The sequence below is a fragment of the Tachysurus vachellii genome, chromosome 11 (genome assembly GCF_030014155.1).
Source record: "Tachysurus vachellii isolate PV-2020 chromosome 11, HZAU_Pvac_v1, whole genome shotgun sequence".
Classification (NCBI taxonomy): domain Eukaryota; kingdom Metazoa; phylum Chordata; class Actinopteri; order Siluriformes; family Bagridae; genus Tachysurus; species Tachysurus vachellii.
Window position 1 is genome coordinate 4,581,070 of NC_083470.1, and position 23,434 is coordinate 4,604,503.

Genomic DNA, 23,434 nt, shown 5'->3' on the forward strand with positions numbered 1-23,434 from the left:
TTCCTGGTGAACTAGCACTAATGTGATTTGTGATAAGTTGCTGTTCTCCCAGATTGGCGTGATCGTCATCTCCAGACGGTAAAGCAGAAAGAAAATGGTGCTGATGACATTAGCAAACGAAGTGTGACCCAGATCAGCCTCGGTCTATGATTTCACCATCACCTATTCTGGTTCCTAACAGGTACCGTGTCCTCAAATTCAGTTAGAGCAAAAAAAAAAGTTGGATTTGACATCTTTATGGCTTACAAACTGAATACAGTGATTTAATACGGTATGTTTGCATGACGGTATTTCTAATGTACAGATAATATGTCCTAAACAAATACAAATAGGAAGTATTTTTCCACAGAAAGGTTCAATAACCATGTGGTTGAGACTAGAGGCACACAGTGGAACCCTCAAGTTACAAAAAAGCTAATTAGTACTCTCATTCGAGTGAGATTGAACGATCAGGTGTGAGAACTTGGGTAAAATAACAAAAAAGGCTCAATATCATGCATTATTTCATCCTTGGTAACTGCCTGGTCACCAATATTAGCATGTATAGACAGAACCAGTAAATTCCTTTGGAGGTAAATACAGAAACACAAAAACCTTCCTCATGCTCGTCTCCAGTTGAGATGTTTTACAAACTTGACTGATGTAGCTGAGGTTGATGAACTGTATGAGATTAGCCGGTATTCACACACCATTTGGGGAGGATGGGGAAAAAAATTCACTACTGTACGTTCTACAAGCCGACTACATTCTCAAATACATCGATTCTTATAAAAGTGTTGTAATACCAATAAAAATATTATTGCAAACTCTTTCAATAGAGTTTCTCAATAGATATGGGATCGGATAGGGAAGTCATTTAGATCTCAGTTTGTACATCTAGTTCGAGTGTGTTCACACTTAACCTTTATTAAAGCACAAATTACTGAGGTGAATTTTATACCGAATTAGTACGTATCCAGTAGTAGGTTTCATATCAGATATAATTGTAGATCAATATTTTTCTTGTACATTACAATTGGTTTCCAGTGCCAACACATGACTGACAGCCTTGTTCTCAACAATACAAGCAACTAGATGCCATTCACCAGACTTCCTTTAAATGAAACTAGCTTTTAACATCACTACTGCATCACGAGTTGAAGGGGCCATTTTTTTTAATTTGAGGTTGTCGCCCTGTTTTCCCAGCAAGGGGTCATCTCTTGCTGCTAATGTGGAAAAATATCAGTGACAACATTAACACCACCACTGTGACCTACCGCTGAGGAACTTAACATCGCTAACAAGATCAGTGAGCTCAATAAATAAGGAGGTTCAAACGACTTGCTTTTATTTCATCGTTTGTAAAAAAAAAAAAAAAAAAAGACAATAATATGATTTATTTTTTTTCAATAATGCAAGCCTAATGTTGGTCTTTATATAGACTGCAAGCATAAGGGACAGTAATGCACAGAGGACTGTTAAAACGGCATCAATATCAATCAGTAACTCTGTAGCCGAGTCTGAACTAGCGTACGTCAGATAATTTCAGCACCAAACATTCTGGGTTTCAAATTGTGAGTTACCTTGTGCTTCTGTTTACTGCAAAATAATGCTGGATTTAAAATATGATGGTTGTGTCATTCTCAAGTACATGAAGTCTTAAAAACAATAGAGGCTCAAGAGGATCCTTCAAAAGCGATGAGTTCTTTCCTTTCCCATGTGTTTAAATTGATAGGTGATATCTCTGTTCTACAGGAACCTACATAGATTCCTTCAGAAAAACTCATTTAAAATTATTTAGCCAAGATGTAATCTTCCCCAATTCCCCCCTGCACCCCTGAAAAGGAAGTATGGGAAATTATATAGCAGTTTTCGCTAATGAAAGAAATTCCACCATAACATAATTTTTTGGACTCTAACACAAAATGCACTCCTTCTACAGTCTTCCACATGATCAACCTGGGTGCTTGGTAATTATTTTGGATGTGTAATGGATACTAGTTTTGTTCTACCTCTGAATCTTCCCCTGGAACACTGCCTAGTAGAAAGGTCTCTTTAAGGGACACACTTTATGGACAAAAACCTTTTTTTGATAGACTATACTACCAGCGGAGTCTTGAGTCTAGTCACAGTCATCTCCAGTCCAACACCTAGTGAGATACCAGCCTGTAGAGCATTCACTCACTCATTTTCTACCGCTTATCTGAACTACCTCGGGTCACGGGGAGCCTGTGCGTCATCTCAGACATCATTGGGCATCGAGGCAGGATACACCCTGGACGGAGTGCCAACCCATCGTAGGGCACACACACAAACACTCTCATTCACTCACGTAATCACATACTACGGACAAATTTTCCAGAGATGCCAATCAACCTACCATGCATGTCTTTGGACCAGGGGAGGAAACCGGAGTACCCGGAGGAAACCCCCGAGGCACGGGGAGAACATGCAAACTCCACACACACAAGGCGGAGGCGGGAATCGAACCCCCAACCCTGGAGGTGTGAGGCGAACGTGCTAACCACTAAGCCACCGTGCCCCCCTCCTGTAGAGCAGGGATGTCCACACTTATACATAAAGGGGTGGAGTTGGTACACATGTTCATCCAAATCAAGGAAAAGCCACACCTGAGTCTACTGAAAGCCCAGACCAACTGATCAAATAAGTGGAATCAGGTGTGGCTCCTGGTTGGTGACAATGAAACCTGCACCTACACTGGCCCCTTCCAGGTAGGACCAGACACCCACCTGTAGAGTTTAGGTCAAAAACCAATCTAATTCCAACATCCTACTTGGTCAAATTTTAGGAGGCTTCTAGTTCTTTCATTAGATAGGGTCAGACCTTGAACCACAGTGCATTTACAACTATCAGTACCTTCCATTAGTACTTCAGTACCTTCCATTTTAAAAGCTTTGGATGGGCTGTGTGTAAGATTGTGTTCAGGAAAAGAAGCGACACAAAAACGAGTAATAACCTTCTGTCCAAGTTCTAAACACTTTATCCAACAGCCTGACCTGAGTCCCACTCAATCAGTCTCCAGGAAGGACATTTGTGTAACTATCTTTTTCTGAATTGAGTCATTCCCCTTTCGTCAGACCTCCTTTGCTCTCGTCCACCTGTTCCAATTCAAGTTCCCAGAATTCTATTACTCTCCTTAATTTCTTGTCCTTCACATTAGATCGGTGGTCGGCTGTGGCCCAGTGCCACAGTATTTCTCTGCAGGCTATAAAGTTTTCCTTTATCACACTACTGGGTCACCTCAAACTCTTAAGTAACCAGAATCAAAAGGGAAGGTGGGAGAACTTGCAAATCCATTTAGGAAAACTCTAACACACTTGTCTTTGACAAGTTTATACAAAAGCTCTCCAAAGTTCCTCAGAAAAGAATGAGAAAGAGAGAGATCGATTAAGTGCATTAATTGATAAACGCTGAAGACTAACCGTCTCTGAGTCAATTGTCTGCTTGGGTCTGATTAGTTGTGAGTGAGGTGTATTTATGAGATGCTGTTTTACTTTCTGCACTTCTTTGTGAGTCTCTTTCAGTCATCCAAGTTCAAAAACATCCAAAAGGTACATGTTCATCAATTTGTTCACAGGAACAACCAAGTCTTTCAGCGATTTCAGTTTTCAACATTGATTGTACATCAATCTAAGAGCCATTACTTCTGCACTCAGTTTTGGCACTGGACCAGAGCTGTGCTTTCTTTAAAGGTTACAGTTGTACAGTTTTTGATACTTGCTCAAAACTGACACATAGGATTTGATACCTGTTATTGGTTCCACCAAGCCGCCACTGCTGGGCCCCTGAGCAAGGCCCTTAACCCTCAATTGCTCAGTTGTACAAAATGTAAGTCGCTCTAGATAAGGGCGTCTGCTAAATGCTGTAAATGTAATGTAAATGCTCAAGCTCACCCTATAAGTTTCAGGACCTGCTCCACACAGAGGATTTTCTACCTGAGAATGTTTTTTTTTTTTTACCTGTTCAAGACCAACACCAAGATTTTGTTACCTGTTTACGTTTTTGGTACATCATCACCAATGCTCTGTTCCTGTATCTAGTACAACACAAAGAATTTGGCATTGGTTTAAGACCAACAATGACGATTCGGTAACCCGCTCAAAATTTTGTCACTGGTTCAAGACCAACACCTTAGTCTATGATACTGGCTTTAGACCAACACAGAGAGTTTGGTACCTGCACAAAATGTGGACACCAGCTCAAAACCAACACAAGGTTTTGGTTCTGGCTTTAAACCAATCCCAAATTTTGGTACAGTATCTGCTCACAATTTGTACTTGTTCAAGACAAAATCCAATGTTTTGGTACCTGTTCCAAGATTTTGGTACATATATAAGATCCACACCAAGGCTCTGTTACCAACTTTAGACCAACATCAAGATATTTGTTCCTGCTCAAGACCAATACCAGAGTTCTGGCATGGCTTGAGATCAACACTGATGATTTGGTAACCTGTTAAACAACAAGATTTAACTACCTACTCTAGAGGGTCATAGAAACTAACTTGTGATCTGAGCAGAGCTGTTCGGTGTTGATATATTAGATAAGCTGTCGTCATTGCATGCTGTAAATATTATGTGGCGACTTTACGGGATCTTTACTAGAACTGGCTTTTAATTGATCCAGTTCCTGCTTTTTTAACCTGTAGCACAAAACGTTAGTTAGTCAAAATGTTCTCCAAGTCCGTGGTCCACTCCAAGCTTTCACAGTACACTTCACATAGTGTTGTGTTTTATAGATACACAACATTAGACACACATTTGACCAGATTTACCAAAAGTACATTTCAAATTGTTTGACTATTTAACTCATCCAGTCCAGAAGGAAGCAAACATTCAATGATGAAAATCTTTTTCTTTATCCGTTACAGTGTCATACTGATCTTTTCTGCCCATGTATTGTATTCTCTTTTCTATTTGTCTCAGTGTAATGCAGAAAATTCGTGTTCATGGTTTTTTTCTGGTTTGTCGAAACGAATTTAGCTCAGCACACAGAGAAACAACGAACATTGCTGTTTAAAAACGTGTCTTGGTATAGCCCTGGATGTTAAATTAGAAAATACTGGCCTACTTCAGGGGGCACGGTGGCTTAGTGGTTAGCACGTTCGCCTCACACCTCCAGGGTTGGGGGTTCGATTCCCGCCTCCACCTTGTGTGTGTGGAGTTTGCATGTTCTCCCCGTGTCTCGGGGGTTTCCTCTGGGTACTCCGGTTTCCTCCCCCGGTCCAAAGACATGCATGGTAGGTTGATTGGCATCTCTGGAAAATTGTCCGTAGTGTGTGATTGCGTGAGTGAATGAGAGTGTGTGTGTGCCCTGTGATGGGTTGGCACTCCGTCCAGGGTGTATCCTGCCTTGATGCCCGATGACGCCTGAGATAGGCACAGGCTCCCCGTGACACGAGGTAGTTCGGATAAGGGGTAGAAAATGAATGAGAGTGAGAGTGGCCTACTGCATGAATGCGAAATGAAATCCAGATAAACAATCCAGATAAAGTTTCATTTTTATCTTGTTAAACTCCGGACCTCATTATCAGTAACGAAGAGCTGGAGTTTCATCAGTTAACCATCTAGCAACATTTTCTCCTTTCCAGTGTATTTAAGCTTTTGTTTCTCTTTTCATCATTTACATTCATGTGCTAATTTTGGAATAGTTGCGAATTCATTTTAAAATGAAAAGTTCTGTTTATTAAAAAGATCATAATTATAATTACTTACAGTAGTAAACATTTGTGGATGTTTTGAAATAGAAAAGTAATCAATGACAGGAAGGTGTGATGTAGCCTGATGAAAAATAGAGTTCTGTGACCACCTCAAGGTTGATTATTGTGCAATAACAGCAGCGCATTATTTATATATAAAGTAATAAAAATGAGCGCAGTAATTGTCTCGTGGCTGCATCTACATCAGACACGGTCTTATTACAAAAAGAAAATCAAATAAATATACACCTTATGATCAGAGTTGAGAATTCAAGAATGCACTAGTGTAAATTGATGTTATCACCTGTATTATTATTGCCAATTTGATTAATCCGTGTTTTTTTTTTACAGCTCTTATTTAATTGCCCGCACTCCCGATCCCTTGTTTGCACCTGCTTCTAGTTTGTTCTCAACTCTTTGCTGTTGTCTCATTTCGTCTTGTTAAACAGTGCAAAACCTTTGCGTCTCTCTCGCTTCCTGCGTAATTGCGATTCGTTTTCACCTTGTTTATTGTTTCTTATACCACTGTGCCGGTTAATCCTCAAATCTTTTTAGTGTTTATTCATTTTTTATAATGGCAGCTCTCACGAAAGTGCCGGAGCACTCGTAAGTTCGTAATAAGTTATTAAATGTATTTGTGTTGCCATGGCGAGGCTTTCTGTAAACAGATTAGTCAAATATTTGGGGTTTTTTTTTGTTTTTAATTAAAAATTTCTTTTAATAAAAGGAGTCTCCAGTTTCAGAACCTTTAAATGCAGCTTTCAAATTTCGAAGATGCCTCTCATGACACCAGTCACGATGACAGCGGAAAGTTTGATGAAAGCAGAGCTTGTGAACGTGAGAAACGGAACTTGGGGACCTGACGCACAGGTATGTTTTGGCTCGTGTAACTTATCGGTTATTAAAGGTGGGGTCTCCGTTGTTTGAGAAATGCTTCAGAAAACTGAGTCGAGCCAATAAACAAACAAATACAAAACTAACGTGTAGCCAATGAGCAGAAAGGGGCGTGTCTTGTCAATATGAGTGGAGAGAGTGTTCAGTGCGCATGTGTGACATTAGCAGAAAGCGGCTTTAACATTGACATGGAGGATAAAAACAAAGAAAGAAAGCGAAGAAAGACTTACGATAAGGTAAGAAGTAGGACGTGTTAATATAGTATCAGCTTTCCAGCGCTGGAGAGAACTGAAAGAGCAGGAAGTTGGTCACATATTCACAGATTGGAGTTTCCTGAGTCAATAACTCCTGAGCTAAACGCTGTTACTACACAAATAACACCTCTTTTCTATCGTAGTAATGTAGAGACGCAGCTACAACCGTGTTTTGTGTAGTAACAGTGTTTAGCTCAGGAGTTATTGACTCGGGAAACTCCAATCTGTGAATATGTGACCAACTTTACTTAAGACGCCGAGGCGCTTTTTTCCTTCTCGATAGGTGAGTAACGTTGGTTTTGCTTTGTTACACAGAACTAATATATGCCTTTGTCCTTTGCATGATTATGCTTGTGTGTCATTTTTGATTGTTTGTTTATCTGCAATCGTATTGTTCTTCCCTTCAGCTATGATAAAGACACATTTCTTTCCATTAGTTGCCTGGGTTACGTATGTATGTGTGGGCGGAGCTATCGATACAGGGGTGGGACCCATTTGGGTTAGGGATGTGTTTGTTTTTGTCATTTCAAATGACATTGGCTTTCAAACAACGGAGACCCCAGCTTTAACCAGAGCTTTAGATTTCCACTGTGTGGAAGTTTTTAGCTTGGAGGAGTTTACATTGTGTGGCTTCTCACTAACATATAGCTGTAACTCAGTACCTGTTCAAAAATAATAAAAACGTATTTGTTTTGCGGATGTTTCAGAACATTAAATGCTAGCGCTAGCTTTTATGCATTTTTCAAATTCTATCTGAGGATATTTCTGCAATTTTAAGTCTGATTGTAAAATGGGATTTCTGGAAATCAAAAAAATAAAATAAAAAAGTTTTGTAAAACTTGAATAGCATCCTTTAAAATCCTACACCTTTTACCTTTATTAATAATACCTGCATGCATGAGCCTAGCTAAAAGCATCTAAGAGCAGTGATGTAAAGCTTTTGTTCCCTTTTGCCAGGAGGAAGCGCAGGTCAGGTGATCGTGGGCGGAGTCCTGGTGGGATGTGATTATGGAGAAATGCATTGCTGGTGACTACGAAACACGAGCAGTGTTAAGATTATAGTGTGTGTCTGTATTATTAAGTGCTGCTTGACAATTAGCAGCTTTTCCATTTTCATTTTGTTCAGGCACAAGAGATCACAGCCTGCATGCTTTTGTTTTCTGATGCATCGCATTTCTGATGTTTGCAAAATGTTCACCTGGAAAGCTACGTTTTCCACTTCTCCGTGCAAATTTGCTTATCTGTTACTTTCCACCAACGTTGTGGTCAGATGAACATCACTCAGACACACTAGGCTGTACTGTGTCTCGTGTGTGTGCGTGTGTGTGTGTGCGTGTCTGTGTGCGTGTGCACAGTGAGTACTGAGGCCGGGTGGACGGAGCACAGCCATTATGAGTCTGAGCTGCTAATAGAACATTAATGAAGATGAGAGAAACTCCTGAATCCTGATAACTGCATCTGCAGAGACATACACACTCTGTGCCCCCCTCCCCTTTAACACCCCCCACCACACACACACACATATAGTAGCACCACTAAACCCTCCAAATGGGACCGCTTTGAATCGCACTGCAAATCCATCTTCCACTTCCCCCCCTTGTTGCCATGGACACAGACCATTTCCCAGGGTGCACTTTGTGTTTTTTTCCCCTGTCTCCCCCACCCTCCACCCTCCTCCCTCCTTCTCTCTGTACACTCCTCTCTCCTACCCTATGCCCCCCCTCTCAATGCCCTGCCCTGGCTAACTCAATGGCTGGAGACTAAAGAGCCCTGGGGGAATTGAACACAAAGCCAAGACAACATGGAGTAGAGGGAGAGATATACAGGTCAAAGGCACATCCCTGCCCCTCCCTTCTCTCTGTCTCTCTCTCTCTCTCTCTCGCTCTCTAATATACAGACACACACAATTGTAAAAACCCATCACTCATGGCAACAGTGTGTGGTGATGTCCCTGGGGGAGCAGCAAAGAGGCTTCACAACACACACACACACACACACACACACACACCAGTGCCAGAGAAGCAGCCTGGCATCATGTCAACACTGTATCTTTACCGTATCTCATGTATCTGCAAGCTGGTCTGATTATCTCCACTTTAAAACACAAGTGCTCAATATAAAATGACAGGGCAAGAAAAAAACAAAACAAATAACAAAACAAAAAAAAAAACGCTTCAGATCTGCAACGAGGTCGAAGTCCTGCTTCACGATGTTCAGTCCAAAGTGTTCAGGTTGGCTCCTAATATAACCAGAACATCTGCTCGAGTGGTTTTTAAACCATGCTGAGATGTGAGGGAACAAACACGGTAAGACTTTCATTCACACCTTCACTGATACAAATAATAAACAATGTCCAAACTTTGCACCAGTTGCTCCGCTCAAGGTCTTTAAGCTCCAATCACGCACCTAAAATGAGATGATCTAAAGTGACACCCTTGAGAGTTCAAGCTTTAGGATGATGCATTTGGTTTGTTGCTAATTTTGCCGTCTGCGTCTTAAAAAGGTCTCCACATGCTCCGTTCGCTTCGGAGCCCCGGCTCTCCCACTGACCCGAGCTGCGTCTCTGATTTAATAGCCATCATACAAACTTAAATCAGACGATTCAGCACCTACAACAAATGTTTCCATAAAATAATTTGAAAAATAAATAAATTAATTAATTAAAATGTGATCAAACTAACAAGCTGTATTTATAATACTAACAAACATTTAATAACAAATGCAGACGTTCCTTAAACAATTTTGGGAAGGAGTCTCCAGTGTCAGTCAGACCTTTATTTAGTCACATATACAATACAGCACGGTAAAATATCCCAACTTTGGAGGTTGGGGTCATGGCACAGGGTCAGCCATGATACAGCGCCCTAGAGCACAGAGGGTTAAGGGCCTTGCTCAGGGGCCCAACGGTGGCAGCTTGAACCCTGATCCTCCAATCAACAACCCAGAGCCTTAACCACCTGAGCCACCACTGCACATCAATCAAATGTTACCGCTTTATAGCGTTTTCCAAAAACGGAAAATCCTTACGACGGACGTTTTTCCGATTTCTGTCAGCTTTGTTTTTGTCTTATTTAATTTGAGAGAAAGGTAAAAATAAAATAAGAAAAGAGCAGGTTGCCTGGCAAGCGATCGACTGTACGCAGCTGTCATAACAAGCGATAACTGGAAGTAAGACGATCTGTAAACATTACGTGTAACGTGTAGCTATAAACGGATAAAAACGATCGTGTTTTAATGAGTACGGTTGTGATTCTTGGCAAACTGTTCCTGTATGTGAGGAATAAAACCCTTCACATCACACCAGTCCTTCATCGCACCTCATTATTTTCCCACAACGCTACACTACACCCTGTTGCATTTTATTCTCCACTTAACAACCGCTAGCGCTGAATAGGTTTTATTCTGTCAGTCACCTCAGGTAAAGAAAATCAGATTTCAGCAGTACGTCAAGCGCAGGAACTAAACAGTAACTGTACTTGGCACCAGGTTGGCCCCTTGGTGCCGTTTATACCCTTCGCTGACAGAATTGCAGTGTTCCTTATACTAAAAAAAAACAACAACCCTCATTTCACTGTCCTTAAGGTCTAATTTTACTGCATAAATTTGTTTTTAAAGTGTACTATGTTCACTAGTAAAAGCACAGAAGTCTCTTTCGGCTCTTTAGGGTCCGACTCCGGTGACAAGCTGCGAAGCTTTTCTTCCCTCAGAGTGAAGACTCGCTGTGTTGTGCTTGGAAGAAATTATGAACATCATGAGAATCAGGACAGAACATGAGGGTTAAATGCTTTCTCTGTCTGTGTAAATCTGTCCATCTATCTCTCCCTCTGTCTCTCTCCTCCTGTGTACAGGATGCTCTCAGCTTGTGACCTGTCTGTTCCGCAGATGAATGCGCCGTCACACTTCCCCGTTTTACTTACTCGTTCCCTTTTTTTCCCCGTCCCTATTCATGCGTCTGTCATCTGCATGTGTATAAAGAAAGACCAGCAGGGCACGACGCTGTGAGCAACATGGCACAGGTCAAATGTCACACCCTCCTCCTCCTCCCTCCTCCTCTTCTCCCTCTCTCTCTTTTTCCGTTCCGTATTTTGATGCCAGGCGCTTCTCAACCGTCGGAACGAGTGAGGAGCGAGGAGCGAGTTATCCATTAAAATCTCTTTCTCTCGCTCTCGTTTTGCTTGATGTGCCGCTAATTGTGGTGAGCGCTGGCTGTCGCGAGGTCACGGAAAGTCTGGGGATATGGCATTAATATGCAAACAAATGTCATTTTACGACGGGTGCGGCGCAGACTCGCACTAATTATTCCATCAGTCCCAGATTTGCATCTTAATTAAAGATCTTTATCATGAAGAAAGAAGGAAGGTACGGAGCTCTGGTTTAGGGACGGATAACAAGGGAAAGGGAAAGTTTGCAGGACTCGAACAATCGTATAACAGCGTTCGTGCTTCAGCGACCGGCCTTGTGATGCTTCATCTAGGGCTGGATAACTTCATCTGCCTGGGCAGAAGAGACGTGACTGCTGACTGCTGGGTTTTGCTTCGTGTACAAGACAAAAACCACACAAGCAGACACACACACACACACACTCACACACACACACAAAAGAAAAGAAAAAAAAAATCAATGTTTTTCACTTCTAAGGAAATGCTTCCAAGGCCACTGTTTCCATCTGTGCTCCGAGACCTCGACTAGTGAGGGAGTGAAAACACGCACAGGAGCACGCACAAACACACACACACATACGCACACACACACAAGTGTCAAAACCTTTCCTAGTGTGCATGCTCACACATGTTCTTCCTCCCACAGATAGATCACCAGCATATCGCAGACAGTTATTTTTTCCCCCAGAATTCATCACTCAAGACCCAACAACCCCCTTGCAGCCTCACACCTCTGATCACCTTCTTCACCTCCTCAACGAAGGTCATTCGCTTGAATAAAAAACATACATGAATAAAATGAAGGGGCATATAAGGGTCAGGTGACATGCTACATACAAGGAGGCTTTTAGGCTCGCAGTTTAGTCTGAAACAGAGGACATAAATTATTCGGTGGTGTAAATGGTGTGAGTTCGACTGCACTGAAAATGTGCTATGACTCGTACTCGGGTCCGAACTCGTTCAGGAAGTAAAGTAACCAGTGTGTGGTTTGTAAACGACGACATCATTAGTTTCCACTGCACACACTTAGTATGAGACGCAGAGGAACGCCGTGGGACCCAGACGAGGTAAGAGTCAGATCCTTACTCAGATCCAGAGAGAACAAAACACACAATAACACAGCTGTTAAACAAAACTCCCTGGTATTTTTTTTTTACATTGTTAAGCCGAAAGTTGAAGGAATCTGAATTCACTCAACAAAAGTAAATAAAAACGTATAGGCAGTCGTTCAGATTTGTGTTCGTGATGCTGTAAGATCAAAACAAATGTGCTGAGATTCCACAGAATCAAGTGACTCTAAAACCAGACCGACGCTGCGGGAACAGACGCACTCAGATTCAGACCTCGGCGAACTTGTCCACTGTGAAACCACCTGCTAGAACCATGGTTCCACATGGGGTCCACAGAATCCCAGGGGGGATATTTTGTTGGGGGGAATTTTTTTTTTGGAAGGGGAGGGGGGGATGGGGGAAGATAAGAGCCACTTATGTAGCATATAAATAGTATAATATTAATTCACACAAGGAGATAAGATTAATGTTTAAATATTTGGATTACTACAAAAAAGAAATATGTAATGACAAATCCACTGTAATTAGTTATTTATTTACCTATTTATTTATGTATTTATTTATGTATTTTTTTATTTATTCATACATTATTATAATTATTAATAATTATCTAATAAATTAATAAAAAAAATTAATAATAATAATAATAATAATAATAGTTGTAAATTAATTCATGTGTTTGTTTGCTTGTTTTTTTTTTTACCCCAGGGTTGCCATAATTACATTTTTCTTCTATTACTGTATTTGTTTGTTTGTTTATTGGTAAACTGGTCTGATATCGAGGGAAAACCGAGGACCACCGAGTAGATAACACGCATGACAAAAAGCAATATTGCACATATCATAAATCAGAAACACGTGTGTACTACAGTTACTTAGTGTCTAAAGGAAACAATGACAACATCAGACACGTGTTATTCACTTTTCCACCTGTCCAAGCTTTTTAGGTGTGTATTTTACATTCTTTTTATTTTTTTTGGAGTTTTTTCCCAGAAGTAGTTTTTACAGAGAACTGGCAACCCTGCATGTGCAGATCATTTCCATCTCTGAATGGTCGTCTGTGTAAAACGTAGCTCTGATAATTGCAGGCAAAACAAACCTCAAACCTACTCCAAACCTCAGCACGCAGCAGGTCTTCATGTGGCTCTGTTTTCTTCTATAATGTGTCAGAAACTTTAAACACTAAGCTATTGAATTAAGTAGTTAGAAATATTTTTGTTTATTTTTTAAATTTTCGCCTCTTTTTGTTGCTATCGGGAGGTTTTAGTCAGTTTCTCATGTGGGGTTTCGTTAGATTTCACGTTAGAAGTTAGCTTTAGCATGGGTTTATTTTTTATCTAACTATCCCATTAGCATTAGCCTATTTGAACTCTCTAGTTACTCTTCAATAGAAATTCCCGGTCGTTTAGCCTTTATTTAATTCGATAATTGAGTTCATAGAAACCCAGAAGTCAGTTTATTGAGCTACAGCAATACCATTTCGTAGGTAGCATAAAAAGCTTAGCTAGCACTTAGCTAGCTAGGTTTTATTGATACGTGGAGGAAAAAAAGGTTTTGGAATGAAAATGGCTACAACTCATAAAAACTGGTTATAAGTGAGTAACAGTGAACAATGAATCCTTGTCAGCCATGAATCCTTAAACTGAGATTATGAACCTGTCCCAATGATAAGCACAAATAAATCTGGGTGTGAAAGTGAGCGCAGAAAGACGTCTAGTACCGATTTTACCCGAGAAAAATATGAAGCAGTAAAATGGAGATGCAACAAATCAGTCCTATTTTCAGTATATCGTCACTGTCGGGCGGAATCCTCGTATCTCCAAAACCGTTATTTTTCAGGAAATTAAAAAAACGCCGTACCTTATCTGCAGTGCACAGGGTTTAGTCCGCGTTGCAGTGGATTGTCTTGCGCTAAATTCCTGTCCTCAGACGAGCACCAGAACTAGCGGGGGTCAAGTTTTTTTTTCTTTGAGCCCAGTGTTTTGAAGACATTTACCTCAGAAGACGTGTTGATTCGTTGCGACTCTTCTTGAGAAGAAATATGCCTCGAAGCTCTCCCGCGGAGTGAGGAAGAGGTGGACAGTTGAAGTGTCCAATAGAGTTATGAGATTTGCGCTCAAGCTATTTTCAAGACTTTAGATTGGTTAATAACTTAAAAAAAACAGACCCACGTGGGGACTGACCAATAGCATCGATATGTGAAAAAATATGAAATTGACCAAATTTGGACATACGAGGTTTCCGCCCGACAGCGACGATATGTAATTGTGGCTATTATAATAGGATGTTACTTGTCTGATGTGAATTTTTAAGCATAAAATAACCCCAGAATTCCCCTGTTAAAGTGAGAACAGAACTGAGTGACTCACTTGTTGTGAAGAACACACCAGCCACAGTGAGGATCTCTGGAGCCTAGACAGCTCTTACAGCTCCTGTACTGAGAACAGCTCTCCACTGGGAGACGAGTCACCTGCAACAGAAAACACACACACACACACACACAACGCCTTAGGCATTTACATTTACAGTGCAAATTGGCCAGAGTCTAAACATACCAGACATCTGGCACTTTCATTTTCACACTGACTAGGAGGATAACGATTTCCACATTTCTCAATATTTACAACCTATAGAGCGAAGTCAAACAGGGCGCATAGGCGGACAAGTTCCGAGTCAATCCAAAGAAGTAATAATAGTTTAAAGGCTGCTTTAAATGTACTGTCGATTTATAGGAATGTTTACGCCATCCATAGATGCGCACTGTATGGACTCGGAAAGAGAACCGTGTGTACACTTAGGAAACTCATACGCTTCTGTTTATACCACCGACAATGCCTCAAACATGCCCCTGACACTTACTCACCATGAATAATTAATAACCAAACAACAGTAAAAATAGTCCTCTTGTCTCCGAGTTCCCACGTATCGCCGGCGACACTGTAAACCTGATATCTATGTAACTGGTACAGAGAGTCCGACTGTGTGTTAGATCAGATTCCCAGCAGGGAATTAGACTTGCTGAAACAGCGTCTTCTCTCGATATGCTAGCTGAGGAAGCAGTAAACGTTGCACGCCGAGCTAATTTGTATCCTAGCTACCGTGGTGTCTGGTGACTATATCGCTTTAAATGCCTCGACACTCTGACTTTTGTCTTTCAGCCAGAAATTGCCAACAAGTGGCTTTCTCCTGTTGCAGAAACCTTGTGTTTAAACCTCACATAGCTGTGGGGTTTTTGATGACGACGCTTTTAAACCTCGACCTGAAACAGACAGCTTATTTCTATCGCTATTAAGTTATTGTTATTAAGTTATAATAGGTTAGTAACTTATTAACTCAAACCTGTGTTGAGAAAGTTAGACTTGGAAAAAAGTAATGTACTTATTTAACTACATACAAACTCATTATCCCAAATGCTAAGCGTTCACCCGGTGGTTGCTGCGACTCCGCTGGGTCCTCAGATGCATTGTCGTATTATAAATCATCATCATCATCATCATCATCATCATCTCACTCGCACCATGCGTCAACAGATATTATTAATATTGATCGCTAGGTCTTTTAACTAGGTTTTATTTTAATCCATTTAGCTGAAGTAGCATCAGTGTGCTAGCTGAGAACAAAATTACACATTGACCCACATTGTACCAGAGCCACTGTGGTGTCTGGTGGTCATATTTTAAATACCTCAACGCATTCAGTCTGGATCTTTGGTCAGAAATTTGCCAAAAATACAACCCTGGAAGGACATGTTATTGGGAGCAGCTTTTGTCTCACCATTGCTTAAACCAGTATACCAGCTGTGGGATTTTTTCCACTGTAAATGTGTGTCTCCATTTTTTTAACCCTTTCCTGCAATACACAGCATAAGATCACTTTATTCCCCAACACTTTCACAGCTTCATACTTGCTCGGTGTCATTCCTTCCCCAGGCCATAATCCTGTTGTACAAAGACACGTCCCCTTTTCCCACCTCTGCAACCTTTCTGACGTTTAAAACATGTGTTTAACAGCACACCAAACTTTTATTGTAGATTATTATCCCTCATGTAAACAGTTTTATATTGAGTGAACCGTGTTGTTGGTGTTTAACTCAAACACCAAGACAAACTCTATGTACACTCGTACTCTGTGAATCGAACATTCTAATTCTGACCTTTAACTGAATGGCTAAAAGTGCCAAGATTTTGATTCATCTAAAATCATTACTGGATTCAACTGAACACTTGATGCTTTTCCTTTCAACAGACGGAATTATCTTCCGAGCTCGGGATAAGAAACTCATTAACAAACCTCCTTCAGAAGTTTGGTCTTCACAAGGGCTCCAAAAAACCTCAAGACAAGTAGACTCCCATTGTTCCATCATCGAGTGATCCATCTGGGAATTAACTAACTTGGGAATGCCTTGCTTGTAATGACCAATCACAGGTCTGATCAGGTAGCATTTTGGTCTGCAGTTCATGTCATACGGTTTGTGGAATCCAAGTAAAGTCATGTGCTACCAACAAGCGACCGGTTTCTGAACTCAAGCCACGCTACATTTTTCCACCAAAAAAACTCTTCTCTTCTCAAAATGGTTAGCACTGAGATTGGGTTAAGTGACAATACATCAAACACTGATAAACTAGTATACACATTTAGGGGTTTTTACACCTGGTCACTTCATGCATTCTCTGTGATCAGATAACTATCTGATCGTAAAAAGACCAGGTCTAAATGCCCTCCGAAACGTTTTGGAGACGGATATAAATCCAATGGTACAAACCCCTTCAGGAGGTGGTCTGGGACGTGTTTCAGATGAAACTGGACAGGTGTAAATGAATGTGGTTGTTCAAGCCACATACGTCAGCACTATACTCCTCCCAAACGGAAGTACGTCACTCGCAGGTGATCTTTCACCCAGGCGTCTCGTTGGGTCTTAAAATGCGCTGCTGCCACCAGAGAAAATGCAGCAAACAGTAAATGCTGTTTTTTTGTAGCATAACCGTCGTAACGGTTCTGAAAACCGCAAACACACCTAAGCGTGTTCCATTTCAATTACCCCGGAAATTAGGTCAAATTTTTAGCATTTTGGGCGGGAGTAGAAAGATCGGATCGATTGTTCTTCCAGATGCCATTTTGTGCCTGTTCTGTTGTGTCCTTGTTAAGTATTGAATGTCTTTGTGATGTCTCACTTGTCTCAGAGTGGTGGTTAATATGAAGCTCATATGAAAATAGACATTAAGTACTTGTTAGTAGTACTTACCTTAATACTAACCTGAATTTGGAGTATTTTAAAAAAAAAAAAAAATCAAATTTTATTTGTCACATACACGTACATACAGGGTACGACATGCAGTGAAATGCATTTTGCATCTGCCCAGTATATAAGCATAAAAAAACAGAAATGCAATTTAGGATAAAAAAAAACAAAAAAAAAAATCAAAAGGAGATATAAAAAAGGTTTAGAAATATATTAAAATATACGTTAAGAAATAATAATACATAAATATATTTTGTATATAAATATTGTATATAATATATAAATATTTTTCTGTTTTTCCCTAGAATACTAGTGGGAATATATTCATAGAAATTAAAGTAAAAATAAAATAAAATAAAATAAAATAAATAATTAAGTTATTTTTTTCCACGTTTCTATATTAAAAGTTAATTGTGATATAAAACCAATTTCTGAACTCTGAGATGCCGCAATGCTTGTTCATAAGCATCTAAAATTAAAAAGCTACCAAATGACCATGTTACATGCCGACTTTGTGTTTTTAACTGGAGGAATTCTGAAGCAGCTCTTTGTCCCGGAATGAAACATGGCCAGGTTCAGCTGGGTCAAAGTTCAGCTCCAAGTTCAAGACACAAAACACTTGCAGGCCCAGTTCTCTAGACCGTGGGATCAGGAGGTCATGTTGCCATAACAGAAAACACCTTCACAGATTCATGTACCAGACCAAATCTATCACACTCAAGAATAACGGTGACTGAGAAAAGATTGGTGTAGAAGAACGAAACAAAAGCAGTTGCATATATCATAAGTTTTAAACTTTCATAACTTTGGATCTGAAAATGCTTGAGCAGGCAGCCAAGCAATGAATGCTAGCTTATATAAAGGGAGAGTGGGAGGCCTGGGATGGGAATAACATGAATAATGTTAGTGTGTGTGTGTTTGTGTGTGTGGGCATACTAGTATTTGTTTGAACTATGCTGCTTTATCAGCAGTGGTACGTGTAGTCAATAGAGTGGGCAAACAGACGTTAGATCTGCACTGATCTAACATCATTTGTCGACGTGTGGCAACGTGAAATCAATGCTGAATGGATAATTACTGTTGGAACGCAACCGCGCCCGCAAAAGGTCATCGGCGTGCTTCGTTTCGAGGCATCATTCGCGCTCTCCGACAGATTGGTTGACGGCAGATTGAAAACATCGGGGTTACAGGCGTGACCGTGGTTCCCTAATGAAGGGACTGAAACATCAGCGTGTATGGGAGGAGCTATTGATCACGGAGGCCAATCAAAATCTATTGAGCAGTAAAATCAATGGGCTAATAGAGAGTAAGGAATGTCAGGTTAAGCTTGCAACTTCTTAAGAGAAGCAGATTAATAATTTACCTAGTTGATGTGCCCAAGAGAAGGGGGCACGGTGGCTTAGTGGTTAGCACGTTCACCTCACACCTCCAGGGTTGGGGGTTCGATTCCCGCCTCCGCCTTGTGTGTGTGGAGTTTGCATGTTCTCCCCGTGCCTCGAGGGTTTCCTCCGGGTACTCCGGTTTCCTCCACCGGTCCAAAGACATGCATGGTAGGTTGATTGGCATCTCTGGAAAATTGTCCGTAGTGTGTGAGTGTGTGAGTGAATGAGTGTGTGTGTGTGTGCCCTGCGATGGGTTGGCACTCCGTCCAGGGTGTATCCTGCCTCGATGCCCGATGACGCCTGAGATAGGCACAGGCTGCCCCGTGACCCGAGGTAGTTCGGATAAGCGGTAGAAAATGAATGAATGAATGTGCCCAAGAGTCCCAATTACTTCCATGGAGACATGAAGTTTCTGGTGAAACATTTGTCAACATGTGAAATTTAAATTCTAGGCATATTAAGAAGTCAAATCAAAGTTTTCTAAAATAGACGTAGATCCCTAATGAGCTACATGGAGGTGACGCTGACACACAAAAAAAAAAAAAAAAACGCACAAAGAAACCTTGACATAAACAGAAACCTGTTCTCTTCAGGGTGTAACCATATAGCGGATCAAATATAAAGCAGACCAGATTATCCCAGCAGAAGACCTATAGATACAGTAACAAACCCAGTCATAGTGCCGGGAAAAATCTGGAGCATCCTGAAAAAACTGTACAAAGTGTGAGATCTGGGTGTCGCCATCTTCGTTTCATGGGGTTCACCTTTGAGAAATTTGGCCCCAATGGCCAGCCATAAATGCCACATTAGAAGCAAGCTTATTGGGTTGTGGTGTATCCTGAATCTATCCTGGGAACACTGGGTGTGTGTCGGGCTAAACCCTGGATGGGATGCCAGTCCATCATAGGACACCACGTTCCCTCCGAGGGGAAGTTGAGGGTATACGATCCGTCAGAGTCTGAGTGGGAGAACACGCTGTGCAGAACCTGACGTAAAAAAAACAAGCATCGCTGGAATAAAGTACTAATGTTAATAATAACGAGAAGAAAAACAAAGGCAAAGATATAAGATTTGTGAGTCTACGTAGAAACATGCTTCAATTTCCATTTTTACATAACACGTTTGAATTAATTATTTATTTACATAAATGTAAATTTAGCGACTTCAAACAAACATGGGGACCAGAAGAGATAAATATCGGATCGAGCTGTGCTCGTTATCTATAGGGTTGTGTACGTATCGTGTACGGTATCAGTGTTGTATTTTCCTCTAAACAGAAAGGTGTCTGGTTTCTCCGACGGCGTTTTAGAGCTCCAAACTCGAAAATGCTCCTTCTCTTCCTTTTGATCGGAGCCGAGATTAGACGCCGCAGTGAGAAAAACCAGAGAGCGGAATAAACAATCCCACCCAAAAGGGACAGGGCCGTGGCTTTCAAGTGCCGAGCAGCTGATGGCTCTACAGCTGTGTGTGTCTGAGTATGTGAAATGTGGAGAAAGAGAGACTGGAATGAGTGCATGAGGAAAAGAGAGAGAGTGCGAGAGGGAGAGAGAGCGAGAGAGAGAGATAGAGAGTGTGTGACTGAGGGTGGGCGAGGTGTAGCAAGATTGAGCTCTATGCTAATTTATACTGCCATGCAGCCAAGCATAAATACGCTGTTTTATAATCTGTTGCCTCCAGTTCAGGTTTTTTATACACCCCCCATGCACAAAAACACACACACACACACACACACACACACAAAGGGTCACATCCCAGTGGTCGATTTTAAGATAAACAATATTCAGTGCTCGGTTTGATGCATCGCTGAAAGGTTAAGCAGAAGTTTTGCCATCCACGCCGAGTGACTAGCTTCTCCTTTTCTTTTTTTTTTGCTTAAAACATCAGCAGAATTGGAAACGTCTTCGCCATTTGCCGAGCGTAACCGAAACACATCCGCAAACCACGGGAGCGCTTTGTGAGCAAACGTGACCCTTCACCCGCCTGCGCACCTGCTGCTAATGAAAAATTCAAATTTGTCCGTCGGCGAGGCGCATCAATTATTGACTCGCTGTCATTCGCTTCATATTTAATATTTCATGTTTCATATTTCACAGCGAGTCATCATCTTCCTGCCATGCGTCTTCACAGTGCGAGGAAAGCAGTAAATAGAGAATAGCAGCACACTTGATTAATCAGACTGACCTCCTCACTACTCCCATCGCTACGTGATTTAAAATGAATAAATGGGTAAATACACATGCATGTGTGTTTTCTGCACACGAGCGGATACTGGAGCTGTGCATCTCTCTAACATCATGACTTTGCTCTTACACTACTATAATTTCTTATTGTGTTTTCTTAGAAAGTTAGTGATGACTGACAGGCACAGAGGCCACGCCTCTTTATCTGGACCTGAGTGCACAGAGATTACGCCTCCTTCACTACAACCGAGAGAACAGAAGCCACGCCTCCTTCACTGAACCTGAGAGAACAGAGGCCACGCCTCCTTCACTGAACCTGAGAGCACAGAGGCCATGCATCCTTCACTGAGCCTAAGAGCACAGAGGCCACGCCTCCTTCACTGAGCCTAAGAGCACAGAGGCCACGCCTCCTTCACTGAACCTGAGAGCACAGAGGCCATGCCTCCTTCACTGAGCCTAAGAGCACAGAGGCCACGCCTCCTTCACTGAACCTGAGAACAGAGGCCACGCCTCCTTTACTGAGCCTAAGAGCACAGAGGCCACGCCTCCTTCACTTAACCTGAGAGAACAGAGGCCACGCCTCCTTCACTGAACCTTAGAGCACAAAGGCCACACCTCCTTCACTGAGCCTGACAGGCACGGAGGCCACGCCTCCTTCACTAAACCTTAGAGCACAGAGGCCACACCTCCTTCACTGAGCCTGACAGGCACAGAGGCCACGCCTCCTTCACTAAACCTTAGAGCACAGAGGCCACGCCTCCTTCACTGAACACGATCCTGATATGGACAAAAGCCACACCTTCTTTACTAAAACTGAGCGGCATACTTCCTTCACTGATACTTTGCAGACAAAGGCCACACCTCCTTCACTAAAACTGACAGGCATCGAGGTCACGCCTTCTTCATTGAAAATGCAGGACATATGAGCCACGCCTTCTTCTCTGATTAGAACACACACAAAGACCACGCCTCATTCACTAAACCAGACATGTACTGTACAGCCCTTGACTAGGAGAAGACACAAACACAGATGTTACATGTCTGTCAATGATGCTGTCAGGGAAACAGGCCACACCTCCTTCACAGGAAGTGCTAATAACGTCCACTAGCCAGAGTATAAAGTTTATTTGGTTCAATTCACGTCCATCTCCTGGATGTAAGAAACTCCTGAATGTGTTTTACCATCGCACTCTGTGACAGTTGTTGCATAATTACAGTTTAGGTGGGTGTAAAAGCGGCGTTCGTCTCTCATTTACCATCAGCCTTTGGCAGCTAACAGATTGCAGGCAGTGAAAGGAAACCAATTGGAACGATATCAGTCATTGTGTGCTCTTCTTTCTAAACACTATCAGATCCTTAACCACAACAAAGCGGTTAAAACTTTTTTTTTTCCTTTTCCCTTTTCCGAACGAAGCCTTAATACAGCTCCTCGGCTGACGTTCTAAGGTCGAGAGATGACGACGGACATTTATGATAAGAACGTAAAGCTTTTAATCAGCGCTGAACGTGGGTGATCGATCGCTGCTTTAATGCACAGCACATCTCGGTCAATCCTTCACACAAATATCGATAGCTGGAGCTGACTGGAGGAGCTTTTTTCACATGAGCGACTCCACTGTTGGAGCGAGACGAGACGGATTTTACTTTCCTTTCCAGAATGCTGACGCTGGCACGGAGGGATCCGCTAGAAGTCAAAAGAAGTGCAGATGAAATGAAGTGGTCTGTCTGGGGTTCACTTTATAGCACATTGATCCTGAATTCCCAAATTTCACCGGTCAGATGTCGTTTTCCTCTTAATTTTCTTTCAAAACAGCTCCAACAGAAGTTACGGGTGGGGTTTGAATGATAATGTTGTCAAGAACCTGCACGGTGACTTCACACAGTCTAAACTGAATAATGTTCTCTCTGTTCGGTGTCGCCGCAAACATGGACATTTTGACTCGACACGGGTTTTAAGCCAGACTCCCTTTCCTGACGAAACCCTCGCATTTTATCCAGGCTTGGGACCTGCACTAAAAGTTAAAGCTGGGGTCTCCGATGTTTGAAAGCCAATGTTGACATTTGAAATCACCAAAACAAACACTCCCCAACCCAAATGGGTCCCACCCCTGTATTGATAGCTCCGCCCACACATACATACGTAACCCAGGCAACTAATGGAAAGAAATGTGTCTTTATCATAGCTGAAGGGAAGAACAATACGATTGCAGATAAACAAACAAGCAAAATCATGCAAAGGACAAAGGCATATTATTAGTTCTGTGTAACAAAGCAAAGCCAACGTTACTCACCTATCGAGAAGGAAAAAAGCGCCTCGGCGTTAAATTAAGTAAAGTTGAATTTCCCGAGTCGATAACTCCTGAGCTAAACGGATTGAGCGGTTGTAGCTGCGTCTCTACATTACTACGATAGAAAAGAGGTGTTATTTTTGTAGTAACAGCGTTTAGCTCAGGAGTTATTGACTCGGGAAACTCCAATCTGTGAATATGTGACCAACTTCCCGCTCCTTCAGTTCTCTCCAGCGCTGGAAAGCTGATCCTATATTAACATGTCCTAC

The 23,434-nt window shown here is 41.7% G+C and overlaps 1 protein-coding gene across 1 annotated transcript in view; it reads right to left on the bottom strand.

Annotated features, from left to right (window-relative positions):
- Positions 1–23,434, bottom strand: part of plxna3 (plexin A3) — a 197,180-nt gene that overhangs the window by 99,127 nt on the left and 74,619 nt on the right. Inside the window, exon 5 of the mRNA XM_060880759.1 lies at positions 14,446–14,546. Within this exon, the coding sequence (XP_060736742.1) occupies positions 14,446–14,546 (101 nt within the window). The remainder of the gene's footprint in view (positions 1–14,445; positions 14,547–23,434) is intronic.